This window comes from Ambystoma mexicanum, chromosome 4q, assembly GCF_040938575.1.
Source record: "Ambystoma mexicanum isolate Mex_15411 chromosome 4q, UKY_AmexF1_1, whole genome shotgun sequence".
In the NCBI taxonomy this organism is placed as follows: Eukaryota; Metazoa; Chordata; class Amphibia; order Caudata; family Ambystomatidae; genus Ambystoma; species Ambystoma mexicanum.
Genome location: NC_090928.1, coordinates 667,702,426 through 667,722,635, shown reverse-complemented (window position 1 = coordinate 667,722,635; position 20,210 = coordinate 667,702,426). Strand labels below are relative to the sequence as shown.

General features: G+C 45.7%; 1 protein-coding gene across 2 annotated transcripts; it reads right to left on the bottom strand.

The window, feature by feature from the left end:
* Window positions 1-317: 317 nt before the first annotated feature.
* Window positions 318-19,227, bottom strand: RPS27A (ribosomal protein S27a). Of its 2 annotated transcripts, none has more exons than XM_069608243.1 (7): window positions 19,141-19,227; window positions 18,617-18,713; window positions 18,477-18,538; window positions 11,039-11,093; window positions 6,390-6,475; window positions 1,408-1,539; window positions 318-494 (listed from the first exon to the last, which is right to left on the bottom strand). In XM_069608243.1, exons 1-7 carry the CDS (start codon window positions 19,195-19,197, stop codon window positions 345-347), a joined length of 639 nt encoding a protein of 212 aa, XP_069464344.1. In that variant the 5' UTR covers window positions 19,198-19,227; the 3' UTR covers window positions 318-344. The 2 variants fall into 2 exon arrangements, with proteins under 2 accessions (XP_069464344.1, XP_069464343.1); XM_069608242.1 differs by lacking the exon at window positions 19,141-19,227 and adding an exon at window positions 18,843-18,914.
* Window positions 19,228-20,210: the final 983 nt, after the last annotated feature.

The following is a 20,210-nucleotide window of genomic DNA, read 5'->3' as shown; positions in this document are numbered from 1 at the left end:
GTGGTCATTACAAGGGATACTAAAATCTCTGGGTGGAGACAACCTGATTGGGACTCTATAAGTAAAGTGCCATGCAAGTATTGCGACTTGGCTAGGCAGTACTGAATCACCACCAAGTTTTTTGCTATGTAAAATAAAAAAGCAGTGTAGGGGTACTCATACAACTCCCATGTCATTTGCTTGGAGCACAAGATGCCATTCGGTTTTCCAGGACTGTTGGCTCACGGCCATTTTATAAAGCTCCTTTATTAAGAAATCCCAAAGCAGATCAACATAGGCAAAACTCTCCCTCCAATTAACAATAAGCAAGGCGGGAATGGATTTAGCATTTTTTTTATTAACATTTATTTGTCTTCTGGCTTGTTGAAACAGTATGTCAGACAACACTTGCCACAGTAATGTCTATCAAAGTGGCTGGCCATGAAAACTCCGGCACCACACTCCTCAGAGGGACACTCACGGCGCAGGCGGTGGATCTTTCCATTCTCGTCAACCTGCATTAAAAAAAAATGACAGATTGACAACAGTTATCACATTACAAGCATATAATTCACCCAAACTGCTTCATACCATGAATAGTCCTTTGCCAAACTCGATTAACCGACTGGTCATCAATAAAATGTGAGCAGTTAGTTTGCTGGAGGTGGATAGCATTAATGAAGGTTGTTACTGTAAACATGGGGTTTAATCCAAGGTGAAATAGTCGGCACAGGGCGTTTCCTAAAGAACCCCAGCACTTAGAAGGCTTGATAGTAGCAATTTTAAGTCAGATACAGGGTATGGAGGAAAATGCTCTCGCTTCTGTAACCCAAATCAATATCAATTTTGTCATTAACCCTATTAGGAGGGGTGTCGGAGAGAGCAGGACCTTTCCATCATACACTGCCAAGATAAGAAACTAGTGTAGTTAAACTTGGGGGGGGGGGGGGCGTTCTCCTGAAAGCTAAGAAGTTTAGATTCTTACTAAGTAAGGAACGGTAAGTTGTTGCATGGACCTACAGCCTCAAACACCCTCATGTCAATAAGCATCATGCTTTTAGTGAAACCAGTGTGGATGTTAATTGCGACGTAGACAATTAGAGTTCCTGAAGATCTAAGCTTTGCCGAAATGTGCATAGGCATGCTACAAAGCCAGAACAGTGCCATGAATAGATGTAGTAAAAACAAACTGCGCTTTTGTATTGGCCTGGCGTTTGTAGTTTTAAGGTACACCTTCAAAAATTGGTCTTCAACCGTCACATAACTGGGGATTGGTTTTGGACACAACATATTTAAATTTTTGATATCTAAATTGGCTTCCCCAGCGGTTTAGATGCCAGCAGCGCACTGTACCACTAGTCTAAGCATTTCACTTGATGCCTAAAAAGAAAATAATCTCACCCAGGTGTAACAACCATTAACACTCACCTTGTAATATTTAAGCACCGCAAGTTTAACCTTCTTTCTCTTATGCTTGTTCTTTTTAGGGGTGGTATAAGACTTCTTCTTTCTTTTCTTTGCACCACCGCGAAGTCTCAGCACAAGGTGAAGAGTGGACTCCTGTAAAACAAATAGATCATAAGAACTGTCATACAAAAAAGCATTAGTGAAGCCAGCCTTTGCTTCACTACAGCAGACATTACCCCTCCCAGCCAGCATTTCACACATTCAAACATTACACCTCCAACAAACCCCATACTCAACTCTCATACCTTCTCTTCACAAAATAAGGAAACTAGCCCAGTACTGTAAGATACCAAGAACGCACTTTGTATGTGAGAAAAGCAGGAGCTGCTCGATAGCAACCAAAAAACGCTGGATGTTTTGTCAGGCAGAAATGTATTTGTATGGGCTTTGGTTTAGAGACCACAAAAAGAAGCTACTCGTTATGCTAATGGTCTGTGCTTATTCCCTACATAAATACCCGAGTGTGCTATGCCTGCATATAATCTTGATTACGTCATACAGGCAGCTATTACCAGCTCCATAGGGCAAGATTAAATGAGTGTTGGTCAAGGTAACAGTTTTGGCTTGTGTAGGCATTTGCCAGGTACTGCCATAGGGTACCACCTAGCCAAATTAGGTCAACAGCGGAAAATAGTGTGAGTAACTGGGCATTCAATAGCAGTACCTGGTAAATGCCTATTGTAATACGTATACACAGTCATTTCTGCAACGACATGTTTTCTCATCAGTAACATTTCCAACTGCAATTAAGCCAAACTCGCAGAAACCGTTTAGAAAGGACACTGGCAGGCCAAAGTTTTATATTGCTGCTTGATAAAATGAACTCAGATTCCAGGGGGATGTGTTTTGGTTGGAGGAGGCCTGTAGTGGGTGGATAAGGCCATAAGGGTTGGCATGGCAATAAGCAGCCAGTGGGTTAATAACCCAACACCCAAAATCTGCGTCCCTCATCAGGTCATCTCCCTCCTAGTGTACTTAAATGCAATAGTTTTGTCTTGTGACTATTGGGTGGAGTTTTACAAAAACAAATGTACTAAAACACAACCTTTAACCTGCCAAGCATTGCAAATTAAGGAGAACATTAACCAGCCAGCTTACATGACAAATAATGCAACTAGGAAGCAGGATACCTTTAGTAAGTCCTCACGTGTGTGGGTTCTAGATGAAAGCCATTCCCCACTTACCATTAATGTGGCAATCTGTCCTTACTCCTAAAGTTAGGATATCCATGCACCTGCCCAGAGGCCCAAAAAAAAAAAAACACCAAGAGCAGGCAAAAGCTTAAACCACCTCTTAGCTGCAATGCCACATTCCAAAGCAGCTTTGACACCCACACTGGTGAATGTCTAATTTTGCCATTACACAGTAATGTGCTTTTTGCATTAACTCAGTTCTCTGTCCCCATTCCCTCCAATTGTGCACCTTTTATGTGGACATGCCCATCAAGTGTTCCTCTGCACAGGCTCCCTTGCCTTCTGTGCCCCCCTCTGCACAGGCTCCCTTGCCTTCTGTGCCCTCCTCCTTAGCCTACTGTCACGTCGGCCTTGGCTCCTTCACCATCCTCCACTACCCCCCCCCAGGGGGTGGGGGGCCCCAGAGGAAGACTTAAAGATGGCAAGCTGCTCCACATTGCCACAACACCTGCTTGGCTGTCTGACATCTGCAACCTCCTTGAACTCACGTCTGGGTGTGCTCACCATCAAGGAGACCTGGTTCAAAGAGAGCTCCGTCATAAGCTTTGACACGCCTCCCTGAAGGCTACACAATCCTCTGTGCCTAGGCCTAAGACAGGGAGTGGCGCCCATCTTCCCAGAATGGATACCTGTATCCATCATGCCTACTCCCGAGTGCCTAGTTTGCAGACTCAACTCTCCCCTAAATCTTCCCTCCCTATGGCAACCTTCCATTGGCCTCCAGGACAGTCCACTTCTACTCGAAATAGGCTGACCAGGCCTCCTCCCTATTCTCTTCTCAACTCCTCCCGATGGGTTCTCTTAATATCCATCTGGATGGACTACTCAGGACCTTTCCGCAACCTATCCGACCCTCTCCCATCTATCCTATCCTCTGGCCCCACGCACAACACCTTGGATGTTCTGATCTCTACTGACATCCCTCTACGGCTCTCACTTCCCCTCTTGGAACGACTACTCTTCAACACACCCGACACGCTCTTGCAGCAACACATCCGGCATTGCCACTCTGCTTCAAAGTCACCAGACCAATGAAAAACTCTGTGGCTGCCTTTGCCTCCTCCTACCATGCTTACGGCAGACACCCACCCTGACAGCCCTCGCTAACCTGAACCTCCATCTCCAACACGCTTGCCCCTACCATGAGAGTCCGACTGAAGCCCTCAAAAAAGTTCCTACACTCGGTACGACTCAGATTCGACTGCCCTAAAACGTAAATGTAGGGCACCCGAGAGGAGAGAGACTTTAAAATATTGGGCAAACTGCCCTGCCGCCTCCTTCAAAGGCAATATCGACTCTGCGTCCACTTCAAGCCTGCATCTCTGCAGCATAAAACAGCCTTTTCAAAGTCTGCAAGGAACTGGCCAAACCTGCAGCAGCCCCTTAGCTTTGTGATGAAGTGTGTAGCCAGGGCCGTGCAAAAACCCAAGACTTCCTTCTCTCCCCCTCAACATATACCAACACCGGAGCCTCCCTTGCCCCGCCTCTCCCTCTCACCCATCTCACCTGCTGAAGTCACCAGATAAGTCTGATCTATGAAGGCCTCATCCAAACAGGTGGACCCCCTACCCCTTTAAAACAAATAAGGACAACACTGACTAACTTGCAACAGCCTTGGCTGATCTCTGCAATCTCCTTTTCCATTGGAGCTTTCCTAACTGGCCTTAAGCACTCCCTTGTGCACCCTCTGCCGACCCCTCCATTCCGGCAAACAACCGCACTAGCTCCATCAATCCTTTCTTGGGCAAACTCCTTGAGAAGTCGGCCATCACTCAGTTGACCCGCCACACTCAATCTATTGGCCGCTTCCATGACCATCAGTCTGGCTTTAGAGCATCCAGAGGCTCGGAAAAAGCACCCGGGAAGACCCGCTCTCAAATCTTGACACCAACACTCGCTCTGTCCTCATTCTCCTAGACCGCTCCTCTGCCTTTGACACGGTTAACCACAACATCCTGATCGCATGTCTCAGTGACAGCCTGGGAATCACAGGTCAGGCTCTGGCGTGGTTAATCTCCTTTCTCTCCGACCTCCCATCTGAGGAACTCAGCCTTTCTCCCAACCATTGCTCTCAACCTGTGGAGTTCCCACGGGTCTAAACTCTCCTTGGTGCTTCAACGTCTATATGGCTGCCCTGGCACGTGCGATTGCCACCTTCACCTCCAACTTAGTGTTACGCGGATGACACGCAACTATCTTTCAGGCTACCCTCAGCCGCCTCCTCCCGACTGTCCGCTATTCAATCACGGTGTGCTCCAAACGACATCTACGCCAGTAAGACAGATCGTTCGCATTGGGACCCCTGCTCCCGCTTTCCAACTCTTGCTCTGGCTGGCCTCCCTTGGAAGTGCGCCCATACCCACATGCAAGACAAAAATCTTGGGGTCATCTGTGACTCCAACGCGCTTACTTACAACGGACTTCAAGGCAAAAAAACCTTAGGGTCATCTTCGACTCCACCCCCTCCTCCTCACATTTCTGACATCTCTAAAAAATCTATCAGCTACACCTCCTCAGAGATACTTCCCTTTTCTTACCCCCCCCTCCCAAGCCCCACGGCTCAGTCTCCAGAGCCTTGGTTCCCTCTACTGCAACAGCCTCTTCCTCAACCTCCCTTCTGCTCTGCGTCATCGCATCCAGAACAGAAACGCAAGACTTTTGGTCTCAAGCCCAGGGACTGCATCCCTGGCGCTGAATTCACTGGCTCCCCATGGCTTCAAGGATCAAGTTCTAGACCCTTTGCATTATTCACAAGGCTTTATAGGGCCTGGGACCCACCTAAAACGCTGCCTACCTAAATACTGTCCCTCACAAGCCCTCCACTCATCTACCTCCAACCTTCTGCGAGCGAGCCGGTTCTCCAAGCCGAGATGTGGAGGGAGATCCTGATCAGGTGCCTCCCTCTGGAATAGCCTCCCTCAGTCTTGAGCCGGTTCTTAAGTTTCAGAAACTCCTCAAAACCTTCTCTATCCTTCGCTCTCCCTCCAACCTATCCCTGTGCGCTCTCCCTCCAACCTATCCCTGTGCGCTCTCCCTCCAACCTATCCCTGTGCGCTCTCCCTCCAACCTATCCCTGTGCGCTCTCCCTCTTCCCTACAGCTTGCGGACTGGCCACCTGGTGTACCTCCCAGTCTCCCTGCTCCTGGGCTCCCCTGCCAGTCCTCTCGCACTTGCCTCAGGCTCTTACTCCCAACCACCTTCACTGCACTTAGAATAACCCAAGAGTGGCCCTCTCTGCACTACCCCAGTCTCCGCCGACCGGGTGCACTTGCACGACCCAAATGCAGCTTGCCTGATTTCGGTTCCCCCTGGTCTTCTTCCCTTAATTGCACTGGTAAAACTACAGAATCGCTGTCAGGCCTATTTGCTGTGCCTCGACTGTTAGTTAAACTTACTTGTTCACTCAGACACCAGGGGTGAGCTTACTGACCCTCACTCTGTAAACACTGCTTTATGACTTGCCTGTAGCAAAATAAGACTTAGACAGGTGCATAGAAATACTGCGTACAAAGATCACACTGAGAAAGTAACTAGCACGTAGCAAGAGTCAAAGGCAACCAAAAAAACAGGTAGAAGGTTTTGCTGATCAATAAGACTGCAAAGAACAAGTACAAAACAGGACATTTTCACTATCCACACATCCGTCAAAGATGTCCATTGCTCGATCTGCAGATGCTGAACTGCAAGAGAACTTTGTGGGGAGAGTCATTTTAAATGGTTCGGAACAGCAAAAATGTGTTATCAATTTACCTTTTGAATGTTGTAGTCAGACAAGGTACGACCATCTTCCAGCTGTTTGCCAGCAAAAATCAATCGCTGCTGATCAGGAGGAATGCCTATTAAAACAATTAAAAATATACTTAACAGAACCACAACAATGAATAACAAATTTATCAAGTGGCTCAACTACTGTACCCACTTGTGACTGCGAGTTCTGAAGTGTGCAGATAGCCCTTACTCTAGGACAACTAGAAAAGGTACCAAATGCATTAAAACAAAATGTTGACCAACTAATGTGTAAATTGGGACGGTTACGTATTATGATGGCAAATGCCGAAAATGTTGAGTAACTATGTATACAGAGTCAGAGCCTGGCAAATTCCCATCTAATACTACAAAGACTGCTGCCTTAATAGAAATACAGTGCAAGGAAAGCCTGCTGAGAGTGTCTGAAAATGGTCATAGGAATAGCATGGCCATGGGCAATCAATGGGTGGGTTAAACTCCCATACTATTTTGGCTACTTGAGTGCAGACCGAGCTTCAAGCAGCAGAGAACTTCACAATAGGTCATTACGAATGCAGTGAAGGAGACGTGTTACAATAGGGTAGTAATACATCGAAATTACTGCTCCGCTTTATTGTAGTCTTTCAGCAGGTCGGAGGGGGGCCTACGGTCCATGAAGGTGCTGTGTGGAGACGAGTATTTAGCTCCTTTATGAATTGTACGACAGTGTGTGAGCCTAATGTTCAAAAGGTATGAAGTTTGAGCCCAGGGCTTCGAGAGATCAAGAAAACCCATTTCCTGTTTCTCTTTTTGAAGCTCTAATCTGGCCAGGTCATGGCTTTTTGTGGGTTAGATGGTGATCTTGCCAGCTATGTAAGAGGGTGGAGTTGTAAATTATACAGCTGGTCTTGAAGCTAACACTTGCAAGTAGGGGCAACCAGTGTAGTTCAAAGTGGACGTTATGGCCAAATTTGCAGAGGCATTTGGGCATGCTGGCTGCAGCGTATAGGATGCTTCTTATTAGTGCAGGGACAGGTGGGTGTTGAGTAGTTTCCATCGTCCGATGAGAAAGGGGCATATACTGTGGGAAACCATAAGCTTGTTGCTCCTCACATCAGACCTCCCTCCGATCTGTACTCGGAAAGCAGTAGTTATGACTTACAAGTGGCGCTAAAGCCCCATCTAATAAAGTGCAACACTATTTAGGGATATTCAGTAACAAACATATCGAGGTATAGAGCAACAAGGAATCAAACTGGTCATGATTCAGGCCATGTAGTAGAAAACTATACTGTCATTAAATTCAAAATCCTCTGCATTGTCCACAAGGTTTTCTGGGGCGTGGGGCCAAAATCCCTTCAGCTATCCCTCCACAAATACCTCCCCTCTCGAGCTCTTCTCTCTTCTACCTCCAACTCCCTCATGGTCAGTGGTTTTTCAATGAAATGAGCTGGGGTAGATCTGTCTTCAGCTGGGGCTTTCCTCTGGAACAGCCTACCTGCCACTAAACCTTGAGAACCATCTATGGTTCCGGAAACACCTCAAGATCTTCCTCTTTGCTTCTGCCTTCACCCCCCTCTGCCCTGCTGACCTTCTCTCAGCACCATGCTCCTGGCCACCCCGTCCTCCGGGCCCAGGTACCTGCTTATACTCACCCTGCCACCTTCCCACACTGCATACAGGCCACCCCTTGCACTGGGGGTATTTCTGTACCCATACAGCCCCCACCTTTTTTTTCCTGCACTCCGACCCACCCTGTCTGCTGCTTTAAACCCAGTACTTGCCACTTGTTGGCTGCACTACCAATGTTCGCCTTTATTATTTATGTTTCTCCCCTGCACTCTCCCCCCTTCCATGCACTTTCCCCCTCCCCCATGCACTTGTGTTGTCAATGTCACTGGGCCTAGTAAGAGTTATCCCCCCCCTTCCCCTTGCTGCACTCTGAAACACGTGTATGAGCGCGATAGAAATAAAATGTCAATTTAATCCCACTGCATGAACAAAGGTGCAGGACACAACCATTGCCTTTTCAAAACCACAGCAAATATAGTTTATGATTAAGGCAGTCCCGTGGGGCTCCATTATAGCAGCTGTAAATACCGCACCACTCAGGTTCCAATTCTTAAATGTATTCTACCACCCTACTATTGCAAAGCACGTGTAACCAGGAATGCTCATCTTACTGTTTTGTCTATAGTGTTTGAAGGACTACACGCCATAAGAAATACATACCAATGGATATTTTGAGTGCAATACTACTGGCATCGAAGTGCCATGTGCCTTTATGAAGAACATCACTGAACATGAAGCGATTTCAATTCCTCTAGGTTAATAGGAGGAAGGTTGCTGCTAATGAAAGAGGTCCCTTCAAAGACCAGGGTGTTAAGAAATGGTATGCAGCATTGGGCCATCTGGCTGGCTCCACTATGTGCATGTGTATCCATGATTTACCGGAGTGCTATAGGAAGGCAGGCCTACCACTTAAACAATTAACCGGCTTTCTGTACTTCGCATCATATTTAAGTTCCCTGGTTAAGATACAAATCCCAAGTTACAAAAACATTCTGGGGCATTGGCATCAAGAACCAACTCACAGCCTGCACCCTGAGTGAAGCAAACGCGCAGATACCCGACAAATGTGCCTGTAGAATCTCTGAACCAGGCCGTGCAAGGTGGGCACTCACATCCACCAATACACCGACGACACAGCTACTCCTCAAGATTGACACCAAAGACATCCACAGCCTCATAACCTGCCTCTCACTGATCCAGTGGATGTCAGTGCATACTTGGAAGCTCAACCCCTCCAAGACCGAATTCCTCACCAACACCAAACACCCAGACCTGGCTATCAAGGAATGCACACCCAAGCTCACCTCCGGTACCAACTCCTCAGGTTCCACATCGACAAACTTCTGCCCTTCAAGACACATGAATACAGCTTGGCATCAGCTCTCCCTCCAGCGAAAGGTCAAGCCCTTCCTCCCTCCAGACAGCTTTATATCCACGTTTCAAACACTGGTCCCATCACACCTGGATGGGGGCAATGCACTTGCAGGCCTTCCGTCAGCCTCCCTTGTGCCCCTGAGAAGTGTCCTACATGGCGGCACACTTCAAGGGTTTTACGCAGAAACATCAGCCTGGCCATTATCAACCTTCACTGGTTCCCACTGCACACACTAATCACCTTTAAGTCTTGCTGCATCAAGTATAAGGCAGTCACCCAGCTACATTGCTGAGAAACTCTGCATCTCCGGCAGACAGCGCACCACCAGAAGCCAGGGCACGTGCAGACTTGAAATGCACCGCTGCAAAAAGGACCAAAAAATAGCCTTCCCTGCCTACACCCCAAGACTATGGAACCTCCTCACCGGCGGCATTAGACTCGCTCCTACAATTCAGAAAAGAACAAGAACCACCTAAAGGAATGCCTCAACAACAAGGCTATCACATCGCCCCTCACGCCACTAGACTCCACGCCCCCCACCAGTACACAGCTGTACTCCTTGCCCCATGTATATCTCATGTTACCTATGAAAAGCGCCGTTATGTATCTATATTGCTGTATACCGCCAAAGAGCTCAGTTGCTTCTCAAAGCCAGGTGCATTCAATAAACACAATAACCTATGTTTAAGGGCCATAAAGCGCAAGGGATGGCAAACATCAAGTAGTTGGTTAGGAGTAGAGTCGGATTCGAGTATCTAGACTGAAGACGTAGTTATTGAAAACATACCAAGGAATCTCCCTGCAAGTTCACTTGTCTAGAGCCATACGACTGACTGTTGGGCAACCACCAACCACCAGGCTTCCTTAGGAAGACGACTAGTGCTGTACAAGCGGAGCATTACAGACTGCAACATTGTGCACCATTTGCAGGGAGGTTAATCTCAACACTTCACAGGTACCACCATGCAATACATGGGCACAGGCATGTTTTGAGGTTCTCTAGAATATGAAGTTCAGGAATTCATCCCACTCTGCAAGCATTGGACCACCCGACTTTCAGGATCCAACTAAAATGTGACTCCCCCCCCCCCCACTTAAACCACTTATCTACAAGCTGTCCCAAACCTCGATAGTTACTAACAACCCACTACGTACTGTATTTGCACACAGACACTACACACATTTAGCAAAATGCAAACAATCATTACCAACTTCTGTATGTCTTAAGAGTCGCACCAAAAAACTCCCACAGGGTTACTAATTTGCTAATAGATGCCATGCTAATTTTGTACCCGGGGCTCCACTGCGATTTACTCCTGCATTACCCTACTGACATTTCTTCCTGGGAACCATGTCTCTTCAAGGCTTAATTGGCACCGCAATGCTGCATACTCCTTTATGTCCCTTCATACTCTTATTCTCCCATCAGGGGTTGACAATTACATTGATTTTAGCTAACAAACCACAGTGCATCTGTGTATAGCGAAGTCCATTGCGGTTTCGACTTCCGAATATGCAACAATGGCAAGTTGTATTTTATTTGCAATCTTGAAAAAATAAGTATATGCTGAAAAGGCAATAGATTACGAAAACAAACGTGGCCCCAAATGAACTATCGTAGGTAATATGAAGGTTTTTGGATAACCAGTGGTAGCAAAGAGATGCAGTCATGTATAAGGCACAAATGATCCCAATTAACCAACCATGAAAGAAAATAAATACTTGCCTTCCTTATCCTGAATTTTAGCCTTCACATTTTCGATAGTATCAGATGGTTCAACCTAGAATGAAGACATGGGAAATATTAGGCATTACTGCAGCACAAATGCCACATTCAGTGATTACGACAACTACAACCACGCCCCACTTCCACCGAGGTAGATCCCGTGAAAATAGCTTTGCAAAGATTGTCGCGATACACGATGGGGCGTGCTGCGAGAGAATAGCAATGGGGGTTGGCGCAGCTCCTGAACAAATTCAAAAGACAATAAGTCATTTTAACAGGGAGCAAGCAGCCACCACACGAAGGCACTGGGAAACTTTATATGGGTGGTTGTAGATGGCGCGGGTCGCAAAGTTTGACAAACTGGAACGTAAAAGTCCCACGAGGAGACAGCATATTAATCAAGCCCCTTTGGTATCAGGGCAGCAATGAGCTTTGCTAGTGTAAAAAAAAAAAAAGGTGCAACGAAGACTGCTTTTAGGATGCTCACACCTGGCAACCATAGCAGTGGAAGCGATGGGAGTAATGAAATTACAGGCTGCAGTCAAACAATCACCACACTGAGCTTTGGAGGAGGGTGTGGGGAGAATTAAGCAACGGTGTCGTCTGGTGACAGACCGCAATGCAAGCAAACCAGGCGCAACTATCATTGGCAAATAGATATGAGAATCCAAAAGATAGTGCGATTAGGACAGGACTAAATACAACCTTGTGAGATCAGCCTCGCAATAGTGGCCTGACGAATGTCTGTATTTAGTCCCAGGGAATAGAACGTAACATTTTGCAAGTTTAAACATTACCTCAATTTTCGGCTGTGTGGAGGCATCAACTAGAACACCAACTGGCTGGTGTACGTTTATGCAATTACAGTTACTCATGTAAAAAAGCAGTCCATTCACGTTGTGCCCTAAAGCAATCTTTGAAACCCCCAAATGACAGTACGGAGGAGTTTCTTCTCGTGTGTTATTCTGTTAACATTAACGGCTGCTGAGTAACATTTAGATGCTGTCAAGAACCCATCACCACAACTGCATCTCCACGCCAGGACCTTGCTTTCCGAGACTAACTTTCCGAGACTGTAGCTACGATGTGGGTTCCCCTTGAAGAGCACGCTGCGATTATGCGAAGCACCATGACGTGCCAATAAAACATTGGAACTGGCCAGTATTTCAGGACTTCATTCACATTCTAGGCTGTACTGAAAAACTATAGCTGGCGTGTGACAACAAAGGTCTCTTTAGACGAGAACGGAGCCACTGCAGAAAGGGCTTGAGCTATTTCAGTTTAATGTGGTGGGTGTTAGATTGCATTGGGTTAATTAAACGAATAAACCAGGAAAGCCAGGCTGGTGGAAACTAATTGGAGCAGATCACAAGAAGGTTACGGGTTTCACTGTGTTAACAACCCGAAAGGAGAGCAGTCTAACGGACTGAATCTGCAGACACGGTATAATTAGGGGATCATATTGTTAATGTCGTACAGGCACCATGCTACTGTTTATTGTTTCAAAGTAATGCACAAAGCATTTAGAGCGCCAAGAGACCACGCAAGTGGCAACAGTGCGCGGTACAAGACCCATTAACGTTTATCAATTGAAAATAGACACCACATGTACAAAAGAGGATAGCACAGGGGCAACGTGCAGGTCTTGGAAGCAAGACTAAGGAGAGCAACAGAGTTTCGAATCCCGGATGCGCCCAGAAACCGAACTAAAAAACCAAATAGAATAAATCAAAATAAATCGATCAATTACGCGATTAGCTGGTGGAGAGCCATTAACTGCCTTTCAATGCACCATGTCATCTACCATACGGGATGAGTTAAATCGCCAGTAACAGTCATGTAAGATAGGTATTTGCATGACTGCAAAATAGCTTGATGTCCAAAATTTGACACCACCGTCAAGTGGAAAAAATGGAAGGTGAATGGGCTGAACTAACCCAGCACACCATTTTTCGTTGCACTGTATCTGACCTCTACAGTTGGAGTTGGGCCAGGAGCTTGCCGGTGCCCTTTTATGGATGTGCCCCCAACGATACATGAGGTATTCAAACTACATGTAAACGAAAAGGAGCATCTTTATCTGCGAGTATAAAGTGTTACTGTAGCAAGAATATCGTAAGCCCAATCACATGCAGAGGTTGCTGCATGTCGTTTTTCAATACTATCCTATGTCCGAGGCTTTGTTAAATTAGCACTTCCAAGAGATGCTCCTCTGATGTCACCTTATGAGGAAGCCGACTGAATTTCCTTATCCACCATGACCTTTCGCCAAGTAACTACTTTTGAAGTAGGAGTGAAACCGGAGTCACAGCGACTCCAGTTTTATAGTACCAGATCAGTCCTATGCTCGGCAGTTTATGCAAGTCCTACCTTCCCTTCACGCCTACTCTTCACCATGCTGTTGTACACCAAATCATTGCTAACTGAATTACCCCAAAGCTCAGTTTACCATTACTTAAAGCGCCCAGAACGAGGCGATTCGATTGATCTTTGGATACAAGCTACAACTTCCCCTCTTTGGCTTCCAAATTGCAAAGGCATCAGGTTTTAAGACTTACCTTAAGTGCATACACGGATCGGCCAGGTCCTATTTTAAGGGCAAAATTAAGCCATGTACTCTTCACAGCTCTCAGCACCGTGAATCCACGGCTTCTGACACGTCACCTTCCAAATCAGCGAGGCTAGTAGACAGACTATTTCCAATTCGGGCCCCTACTTCAGGAGGGTTGGGCAGAACAAGGGTTCCTGACATTTTAGGTGGGTACCTTAAGTACAGTGATTAGATAGTAAGGACTAGGAGTAATGAAGACTACCAGTAAGTAATCGGATGTTACTGGAGTCATTCCAAATGGGGAATATAGAGCTACAACCATACTCTACAGTAGTTCCAGAAACATTTGTACATGTTTTTATCAACTAGAGCCGGGAATATAGGTTATCACTCAAGTACCTATTTTGCAGAATAGGGTCAAATTCTAGCTTAAAGTGCGCTAGCATGTGCAAGTCATGTTCTCAGACTACCATATCTGGAGTCTGTAGAGGCGGGACATTCACTTTATTGTATACACTGAGAGTTTAAAAAAAATGGTGCAACAGAATAGCCGTTCCACTATAAATAGTAAATAACAGGGTTCGAAATTGAGGAGACAGTTAGCTCCCATCTATAGCCTAGAAGAGTGTGGTTAGCTTGAACCCAATAGTTACTGGGAGCTATTTTTGGCTCCCTGGACCAACTGATGCTGAACAAATACACCCATCTAATGTTAACAGTTTGTGTTTGGGACAAACGGTAAACATTAAGACACATCTATACAACATGTTAAGCATAAGGGATCACAAGTAATGGACAAAATGATTAAGTGTGCATCATATGTTGACGTTAAGATTTGCAGACCACTATGTACTGGCTACTCGCTCCCCAGTGCTAGCTCCTGGACACTGGTTAGTTAGTGCAAGCTACCCAACAGCTGCTTTTAGATCCTGCGTATCCAAACTTAATTTTAGCCCCTGAATAAGATCATTGACTATTCATAAGCACACCACAGGTGTGTGTATGGTTATTACATGTTAATGATAATCCCCCTGATGTACAAGAGTATCAAAGAATGATGTCACTCCTTGTGTGATAATTTCCAGCGACAGAGCCCAACAAATCCTAGAAGCATCCCTGGTAAAAAAAATAAAAAATTTAAAAAAACCTACTCTTCCCCACAGATGAAATCTGCCCAGATTAAAATAATAAAGTCACTTAATAAACAAAATTGCATTTTGAAAAACAAAACCAAGGACGTAGGAAACATTTAGTCATGTGAGGTTGTAAGCACTGCATGGATCGTGTGGGAGTGGAGGATACAGAAGAGGTAGAGCAACATGACCCCTGAAGCATGCACTTGAGTTAAGTGATTAAGAATTGTATTTTAAGGCCAGTCTTCAAGGCCCCCGACCAGTTCTCTTCAGCTCCAATCTTGACCTCCTTGCTGTAACCGAAACTTGGCTACATCCTGCCTCTGGCCCAAATCTCGTGCGTGCAATTCCCCCCCAGTTGCACCATCTACAGCAAGGAGAGATCACTTACAAAAGGCAGGGGCAGTTGCATTCATAACTTTAAACGCACTATCCATCAGAGTAATATCTAATGCTCTTGACACTACCTGAGAAATACTCTGCATTAAGCTCAACACATCGCATACAACTACTATCACCATACATCTGGCGTATTGTGCCTCCGGTCCAATCCCTACCTTTGAAGGGGATATGCTCCAATTGCTCTCTGCTGCAAAGCCATCAACACAAATAATTCTCTCAACTTGGCCTTTATGATGACGTAGATAAAAATGCAGATTCACTAGCCTGTACGATGACCTCCCCAGGTTCCTGCAACGTTTTACCCTAACAGGCACCACCCTTTATTAGCTTGCAGAATCGAACTGCAGCACCCTGGTCACCTTGACTACACTGGGGCCCATGGACTGACCATCCAATTCAGCATACTAGTGACCTTCATTACCCCCTCTATTGCCCTACTTCTTGCAGTAGCCAGCCAAAGTACATGGCAAGATATCGAAAACCTCTACTACCGCTTCTAGACAACCTAGTTATCTCCAGCCTTCTCAGCCAAAGAGTCTACTACACTTGTAGACCTCTACAACCAAACCTTCACCATGGACAGAGTAGTGTCCTTGCCACTACAAAACCTTAAACCAGCCTCCCATTGCAATACCTGTTTTTCGGCTGAACTAAAAACCCTTGAAACTAAAAAATAAACAACCCTTCTATCAGTAATAAAAAAAGGAGCTTCTCATCCACTGCCTACAGAAAAGATACTGACAAAGAGCACCACCTTCAACAACAGGATCAATAACAAGCTCACAAGAGCTATTCACAATCTTATGCGAAGTAGAAACGCCCACCGCTCCACCAACCACTTGCACCAAGGATAGAGCCTGGTGCATCAACAGCCAAAAAGCCCTACATGGGAAAATGATTTGCTCCAAAAGTAAGTCTTACCTAAACTAAACTCACAAACAGAAAGCCTAGCCCCACTTAATAGTGGGGTCACAACAGCGAACCAAACTGCCACCCTCAATTTCGTTTCTGAAAATAAGGTCATCATAAGCCTCAAACCCTCCCGCTGCCAAGGCAGCAACTGCCCAGCCGCAGTCAAACCCTCCCGCTGCCAAGGCAGCAACTGCCCAGCCGCAGTCATTAAAGAATGACTGCAAGTTTAACGAAAGACAGTGCAGAGGCAACGTTCTGGTCTCAGAAGCAAAGTCACACAGAGCAACATAAGTTTGAACCCTGGATCCGCACTTAGAAAGCAAACAGGTATGGTATTAGGTGAGTTATAAAAAAAACAAAGTTAAAAAAAATGTGCTTAACCCCTCCCTCACCACACTCATTAAAGCCTCCTCGGCTGCTCTAGTGCCACAAAGCCGCAAGGACGTGTGGGTCCTAAAAAAAAAAAAAAAAACAGCTAGACTGATATCCCTACCAACTATAGACCTAAAACAACTGCCCCTTTCCTCCTGAAAATCCTAGACAGTAACATACATCCAGAACCACATTTTTGCAAGCCAACAACCGATTAGGGCTGCGTCAATCCGGCTTTCGACCAGGCCACAGAAACCACCCCTCTGAACCTAAAAAATAAAATCAAATGAAATCAAAGACGCTGGAAAAGTAGCCCTTCTCTTATTACTCGACCACCAAAACTTATGTAAACATCTCGCCTCAGCTGGCCATTTTACCCGAGGCCATATCTTGGATTTCCTCATGTTTATCAAGTCTATGAGGGTCTTCTCAGCTACTGCCCCAGCTCCCCATGCCCAATATCCTAAACCAACTACACGGATGATACACATCCTAGCCCGCTCACTGGAACCTACTCCTCCAACCTAAGCCTACTACAGTCTACTCAGAAGACAAGTCTGGATGGCTTCACAACATCTTTGCCTAAATGACAAGACAGTTGCTTTTTTTTGGCCAACACCAAGTCCTCAAACGCAGCCAAGCCTATGAATCATCTCTCAAAGGTAATACTATCCCATTTTCCAAATCTGTCAAGACCCTTAAAGAATCCAGAGACGCGACCCTATCCCTTACCAGGCAAGTTAAGGCCATCACATCCTCAGCAGCATACACCCCAAGTTGATCAACAGCTGCAGAACCCTCCTTTCTACCAACAGCTGCATAACATTAACTCAAGATTTGATATGCTGCAGGCTTATTAGAATGCTCCATTTTCTGGCTCCCCAACATTCATCCACAAGAAATTACAAGTCATCCAAAGCAATGCCCTCAGAGCAGCACTAAATAGTCCCAAGAGGAATCATATCCCCACAGCCAGGAACAGTACACACTGGCTTCCTATCCGAGAAATAATTCTCTTCAAGACAATGGCCATTACACACAAATGGCTGTTGGACACGGCCCCCAAAACACAACACGCTCCGTCAAACCCACTAGCCCCACGCCCATTAGCTCACTACCCCCAGATTCTGAAGGAAGAGATCGCGATGTTAGAGCTTCCCATTTATCGCCTCAAAAAACTAGAAAGTATGACCACTTGCATTAAGATCTGACCACTCCTACTGGTCATTCAAGAAGCATCTTAAAATCGACCTCTTCACAACGGAGTGCTGCCGGATCAAGGCCCACCTTCTACATACAATAGGTTGACATCTGTAACTCATGTGAAACTGCAACTGTCAATATATGTTTATTTACGATACCAATAAGTCGGTAGAAACGTGCATTCACATTTCTTTCAATTGTTTTTATTCGTGATGTGAAATGTAGACACACTCATAAGGAAGTAACTTAAGATGTGTTCTGTTCATCTTGAATGGAAGAAAACAAATCTCAATGGCACCCTAAAAACTAAAAACCCACGGTGTCAGATATTTTTCATGCTCAAGAAACAAAAGTGAAAACTTCCAGAATCCCGAGGTGACTGATACTTTAATATAAAAACCAATTGATAAGTACGTTCAGGGAACCCTGCATGGGTCCAGGATCAAAGTTGCGCGCGGCATTTCAACCCTCAATCGCTCGTTGAAATAATGCCAAAATGTGTTTTCGGTGTATTTCGTTCATTCGTTGAAATCATGCCAAATGTGCTTTGGGTGCATTTCAACACCGTGAATCCCGTTTACGGGCCACCATGCCACAGAAAAACATGTAATGCTAGAAGCGACCAACTTTACAAAGTGCTTGTCCTACAAGGCAGCATTACCACGTCCACAAAAAAAGAGGCGAATTCTGCACAAGCTTGGAGAGGTTAGCACATCGCCCACACAGCATGCTGAGATCCGGGTATGTGTGTCCAGTTAGAAGCGAGTGGGCAATCCCAAGATACATGCAGAGGACAAGGAGGCGCATGGGCCATTACTTAAAGTACTGTACGCGCAACACACATCCCGCATCATCTGTCACGCACCTCTAGGGTGATGGTTTTGCCCGTCAGGGTCTTCACGAAGATCTGCATGGCGGCGGCTCCACCTGTGGAATGACACAGAAGGTTTAGTCCGCAGCCAGTGTCTCCCCGCGAGTCCAAGCCCGGAGCAGCGCGGTACTCACCTCCTCCCAATGGCGGACGGCGAGAAAAGGGCTTCCTGCGCACGCCACGGGGTTTTCCTGGCGCCGGCGCAGAATGAAGAGGTGTCCAAAGGACTGCCTGCAAAAGAGGTAGGAGAGAAATGTTGGCTCCTGCCTTCTCTGATAGGCGTATCGACAAAGCCCTCCAAGCAAGCCCCGATTACCTAAATGAAACAATAATCATTAAAACAATAAAATAATGTATTACTAGAAACCGATCCGGACATGCCCTTCCAGGACCCCTCTGCAGGCCGTCTAACATGGCGGCCATGTTAGAACAAATTCTACACTCTTAATTGAGAATAGGGGAAAAATACTGAAGGATAATGTGGGCGTGATAATCATGTTGTACACCGTTTTCAATTGAGTATTTGTAAATGTTTGATAGGAACGTTTAGCACGTTCGTGCTGATTAGTAGTTTGTACATTATTTCTTTACATTACAATTATCAGGGTGCTACGTCTTTCTTGTGTAATTAAGCAACACGTTCCTATTAAGTTCGTACTTGTAGCTTCGCTTTTCCAACAACGTCCGCTCCAAACAATACAGATTTTCCACACATTCGTTACAGAAAGTCATGATTCTATTAAAGACTCGAGGCGAAAGATTATGCTCTGACTTCTCTTTACTAACTCAAGCAGCAACCATTACAAAACAAAACATGGAAAACAATAACAAAAAACTACAAATTCCAACAGAACCCAGTAATTTTGTAGTTCGTTTTCCATAGGTTGAAAGAAAAACCACGTGACCCATTCCTCCAATCAGCATCTCTTCTCTCCTATAAACCTCCATATTCCTAAAGTCCTTCCTCTTTCTTTCGCTGATCTGAAAAAACTCATGCCCCAACCGGTAGGCAACTAGAATTCGGTAATCTCTTTAAGCTGTCCCTTTCTGTTCCGTTCCTAAAACAAATATAAACCATTAGAAACCTCATCATGGACGGGTGGGCAATCGCATAGCAATACCAATATCAATACAAAACAAGACTGCATTATTTCCGAGCAAAATTCATGAACAACAACATAACAACATATCTTATACAATAGCGATTGACATTGGGTGGAATAATCTTTCGCCTCCGAGTCTTTAATAGAATCATGACTTTCTGTAACGAATGTGTGGAAATTCTGTATTCTATGTCAAGACTCGGAGGCTCAGATTATGCTGGTTTAAAGCTTACCTACCACCAACGATGCTATTCGCGCCACTGGTCTAAAATAGAAATTCTTAAAGGTCTCTTCATTAGACCAATCCGCCGCCTTTAGCACATCCTCCAGGCGGGCCCCTGCCAAAAAGGCGGACGATGCCATAGCACCCCGTGTAGAATGAGCTCCAAACTGCTGCACGTCTATCCCTGCTTCTGCCATGCACCACCTGACCCATCTAGCTAGAGTGGCTGACGCTACTGCTCTAAAAGGTTTTCTAATTGCTATTAATAGTTGATTCTCTCCTGCCGGCCTCACTTCATCCGCTTTCTGTTCATATGCTCTCAAACACCTGACTGGACACAACTTCGGCTTGTTAGGAAAGGCCATGTATTCCACAGATTTAAGATTCGTCTTAGTTCTTCTT

What these genes read in the sequence shown, in the direction of transcription:
- RPS27A (XM_069608242.1), bottom strand. Translation starts at nt 18,905, where the DNA reads ATGGCCGCCATGTTAGACGGCCTGCAGAGGGGTCCTGGAAGGGCATGT. An exon ending in TAAAATTCAGGATAAGGAAG is followed by an intron (nt 6,476 to 11,038) that starts GCAAGTATTTAT and finishes TTGTTTTAATAG; the next exon opens with GCATTCCTCCTGATCAGCAG. An exon ending in CTGACTACAACATTCAAAAG is followed by an intron (nt 1,540 to 6,389) that starts GTAAATTGATAA and finishes TTTGTTTTACAG; the next exon opens with GAGTCCACTCTTCACCTTGT.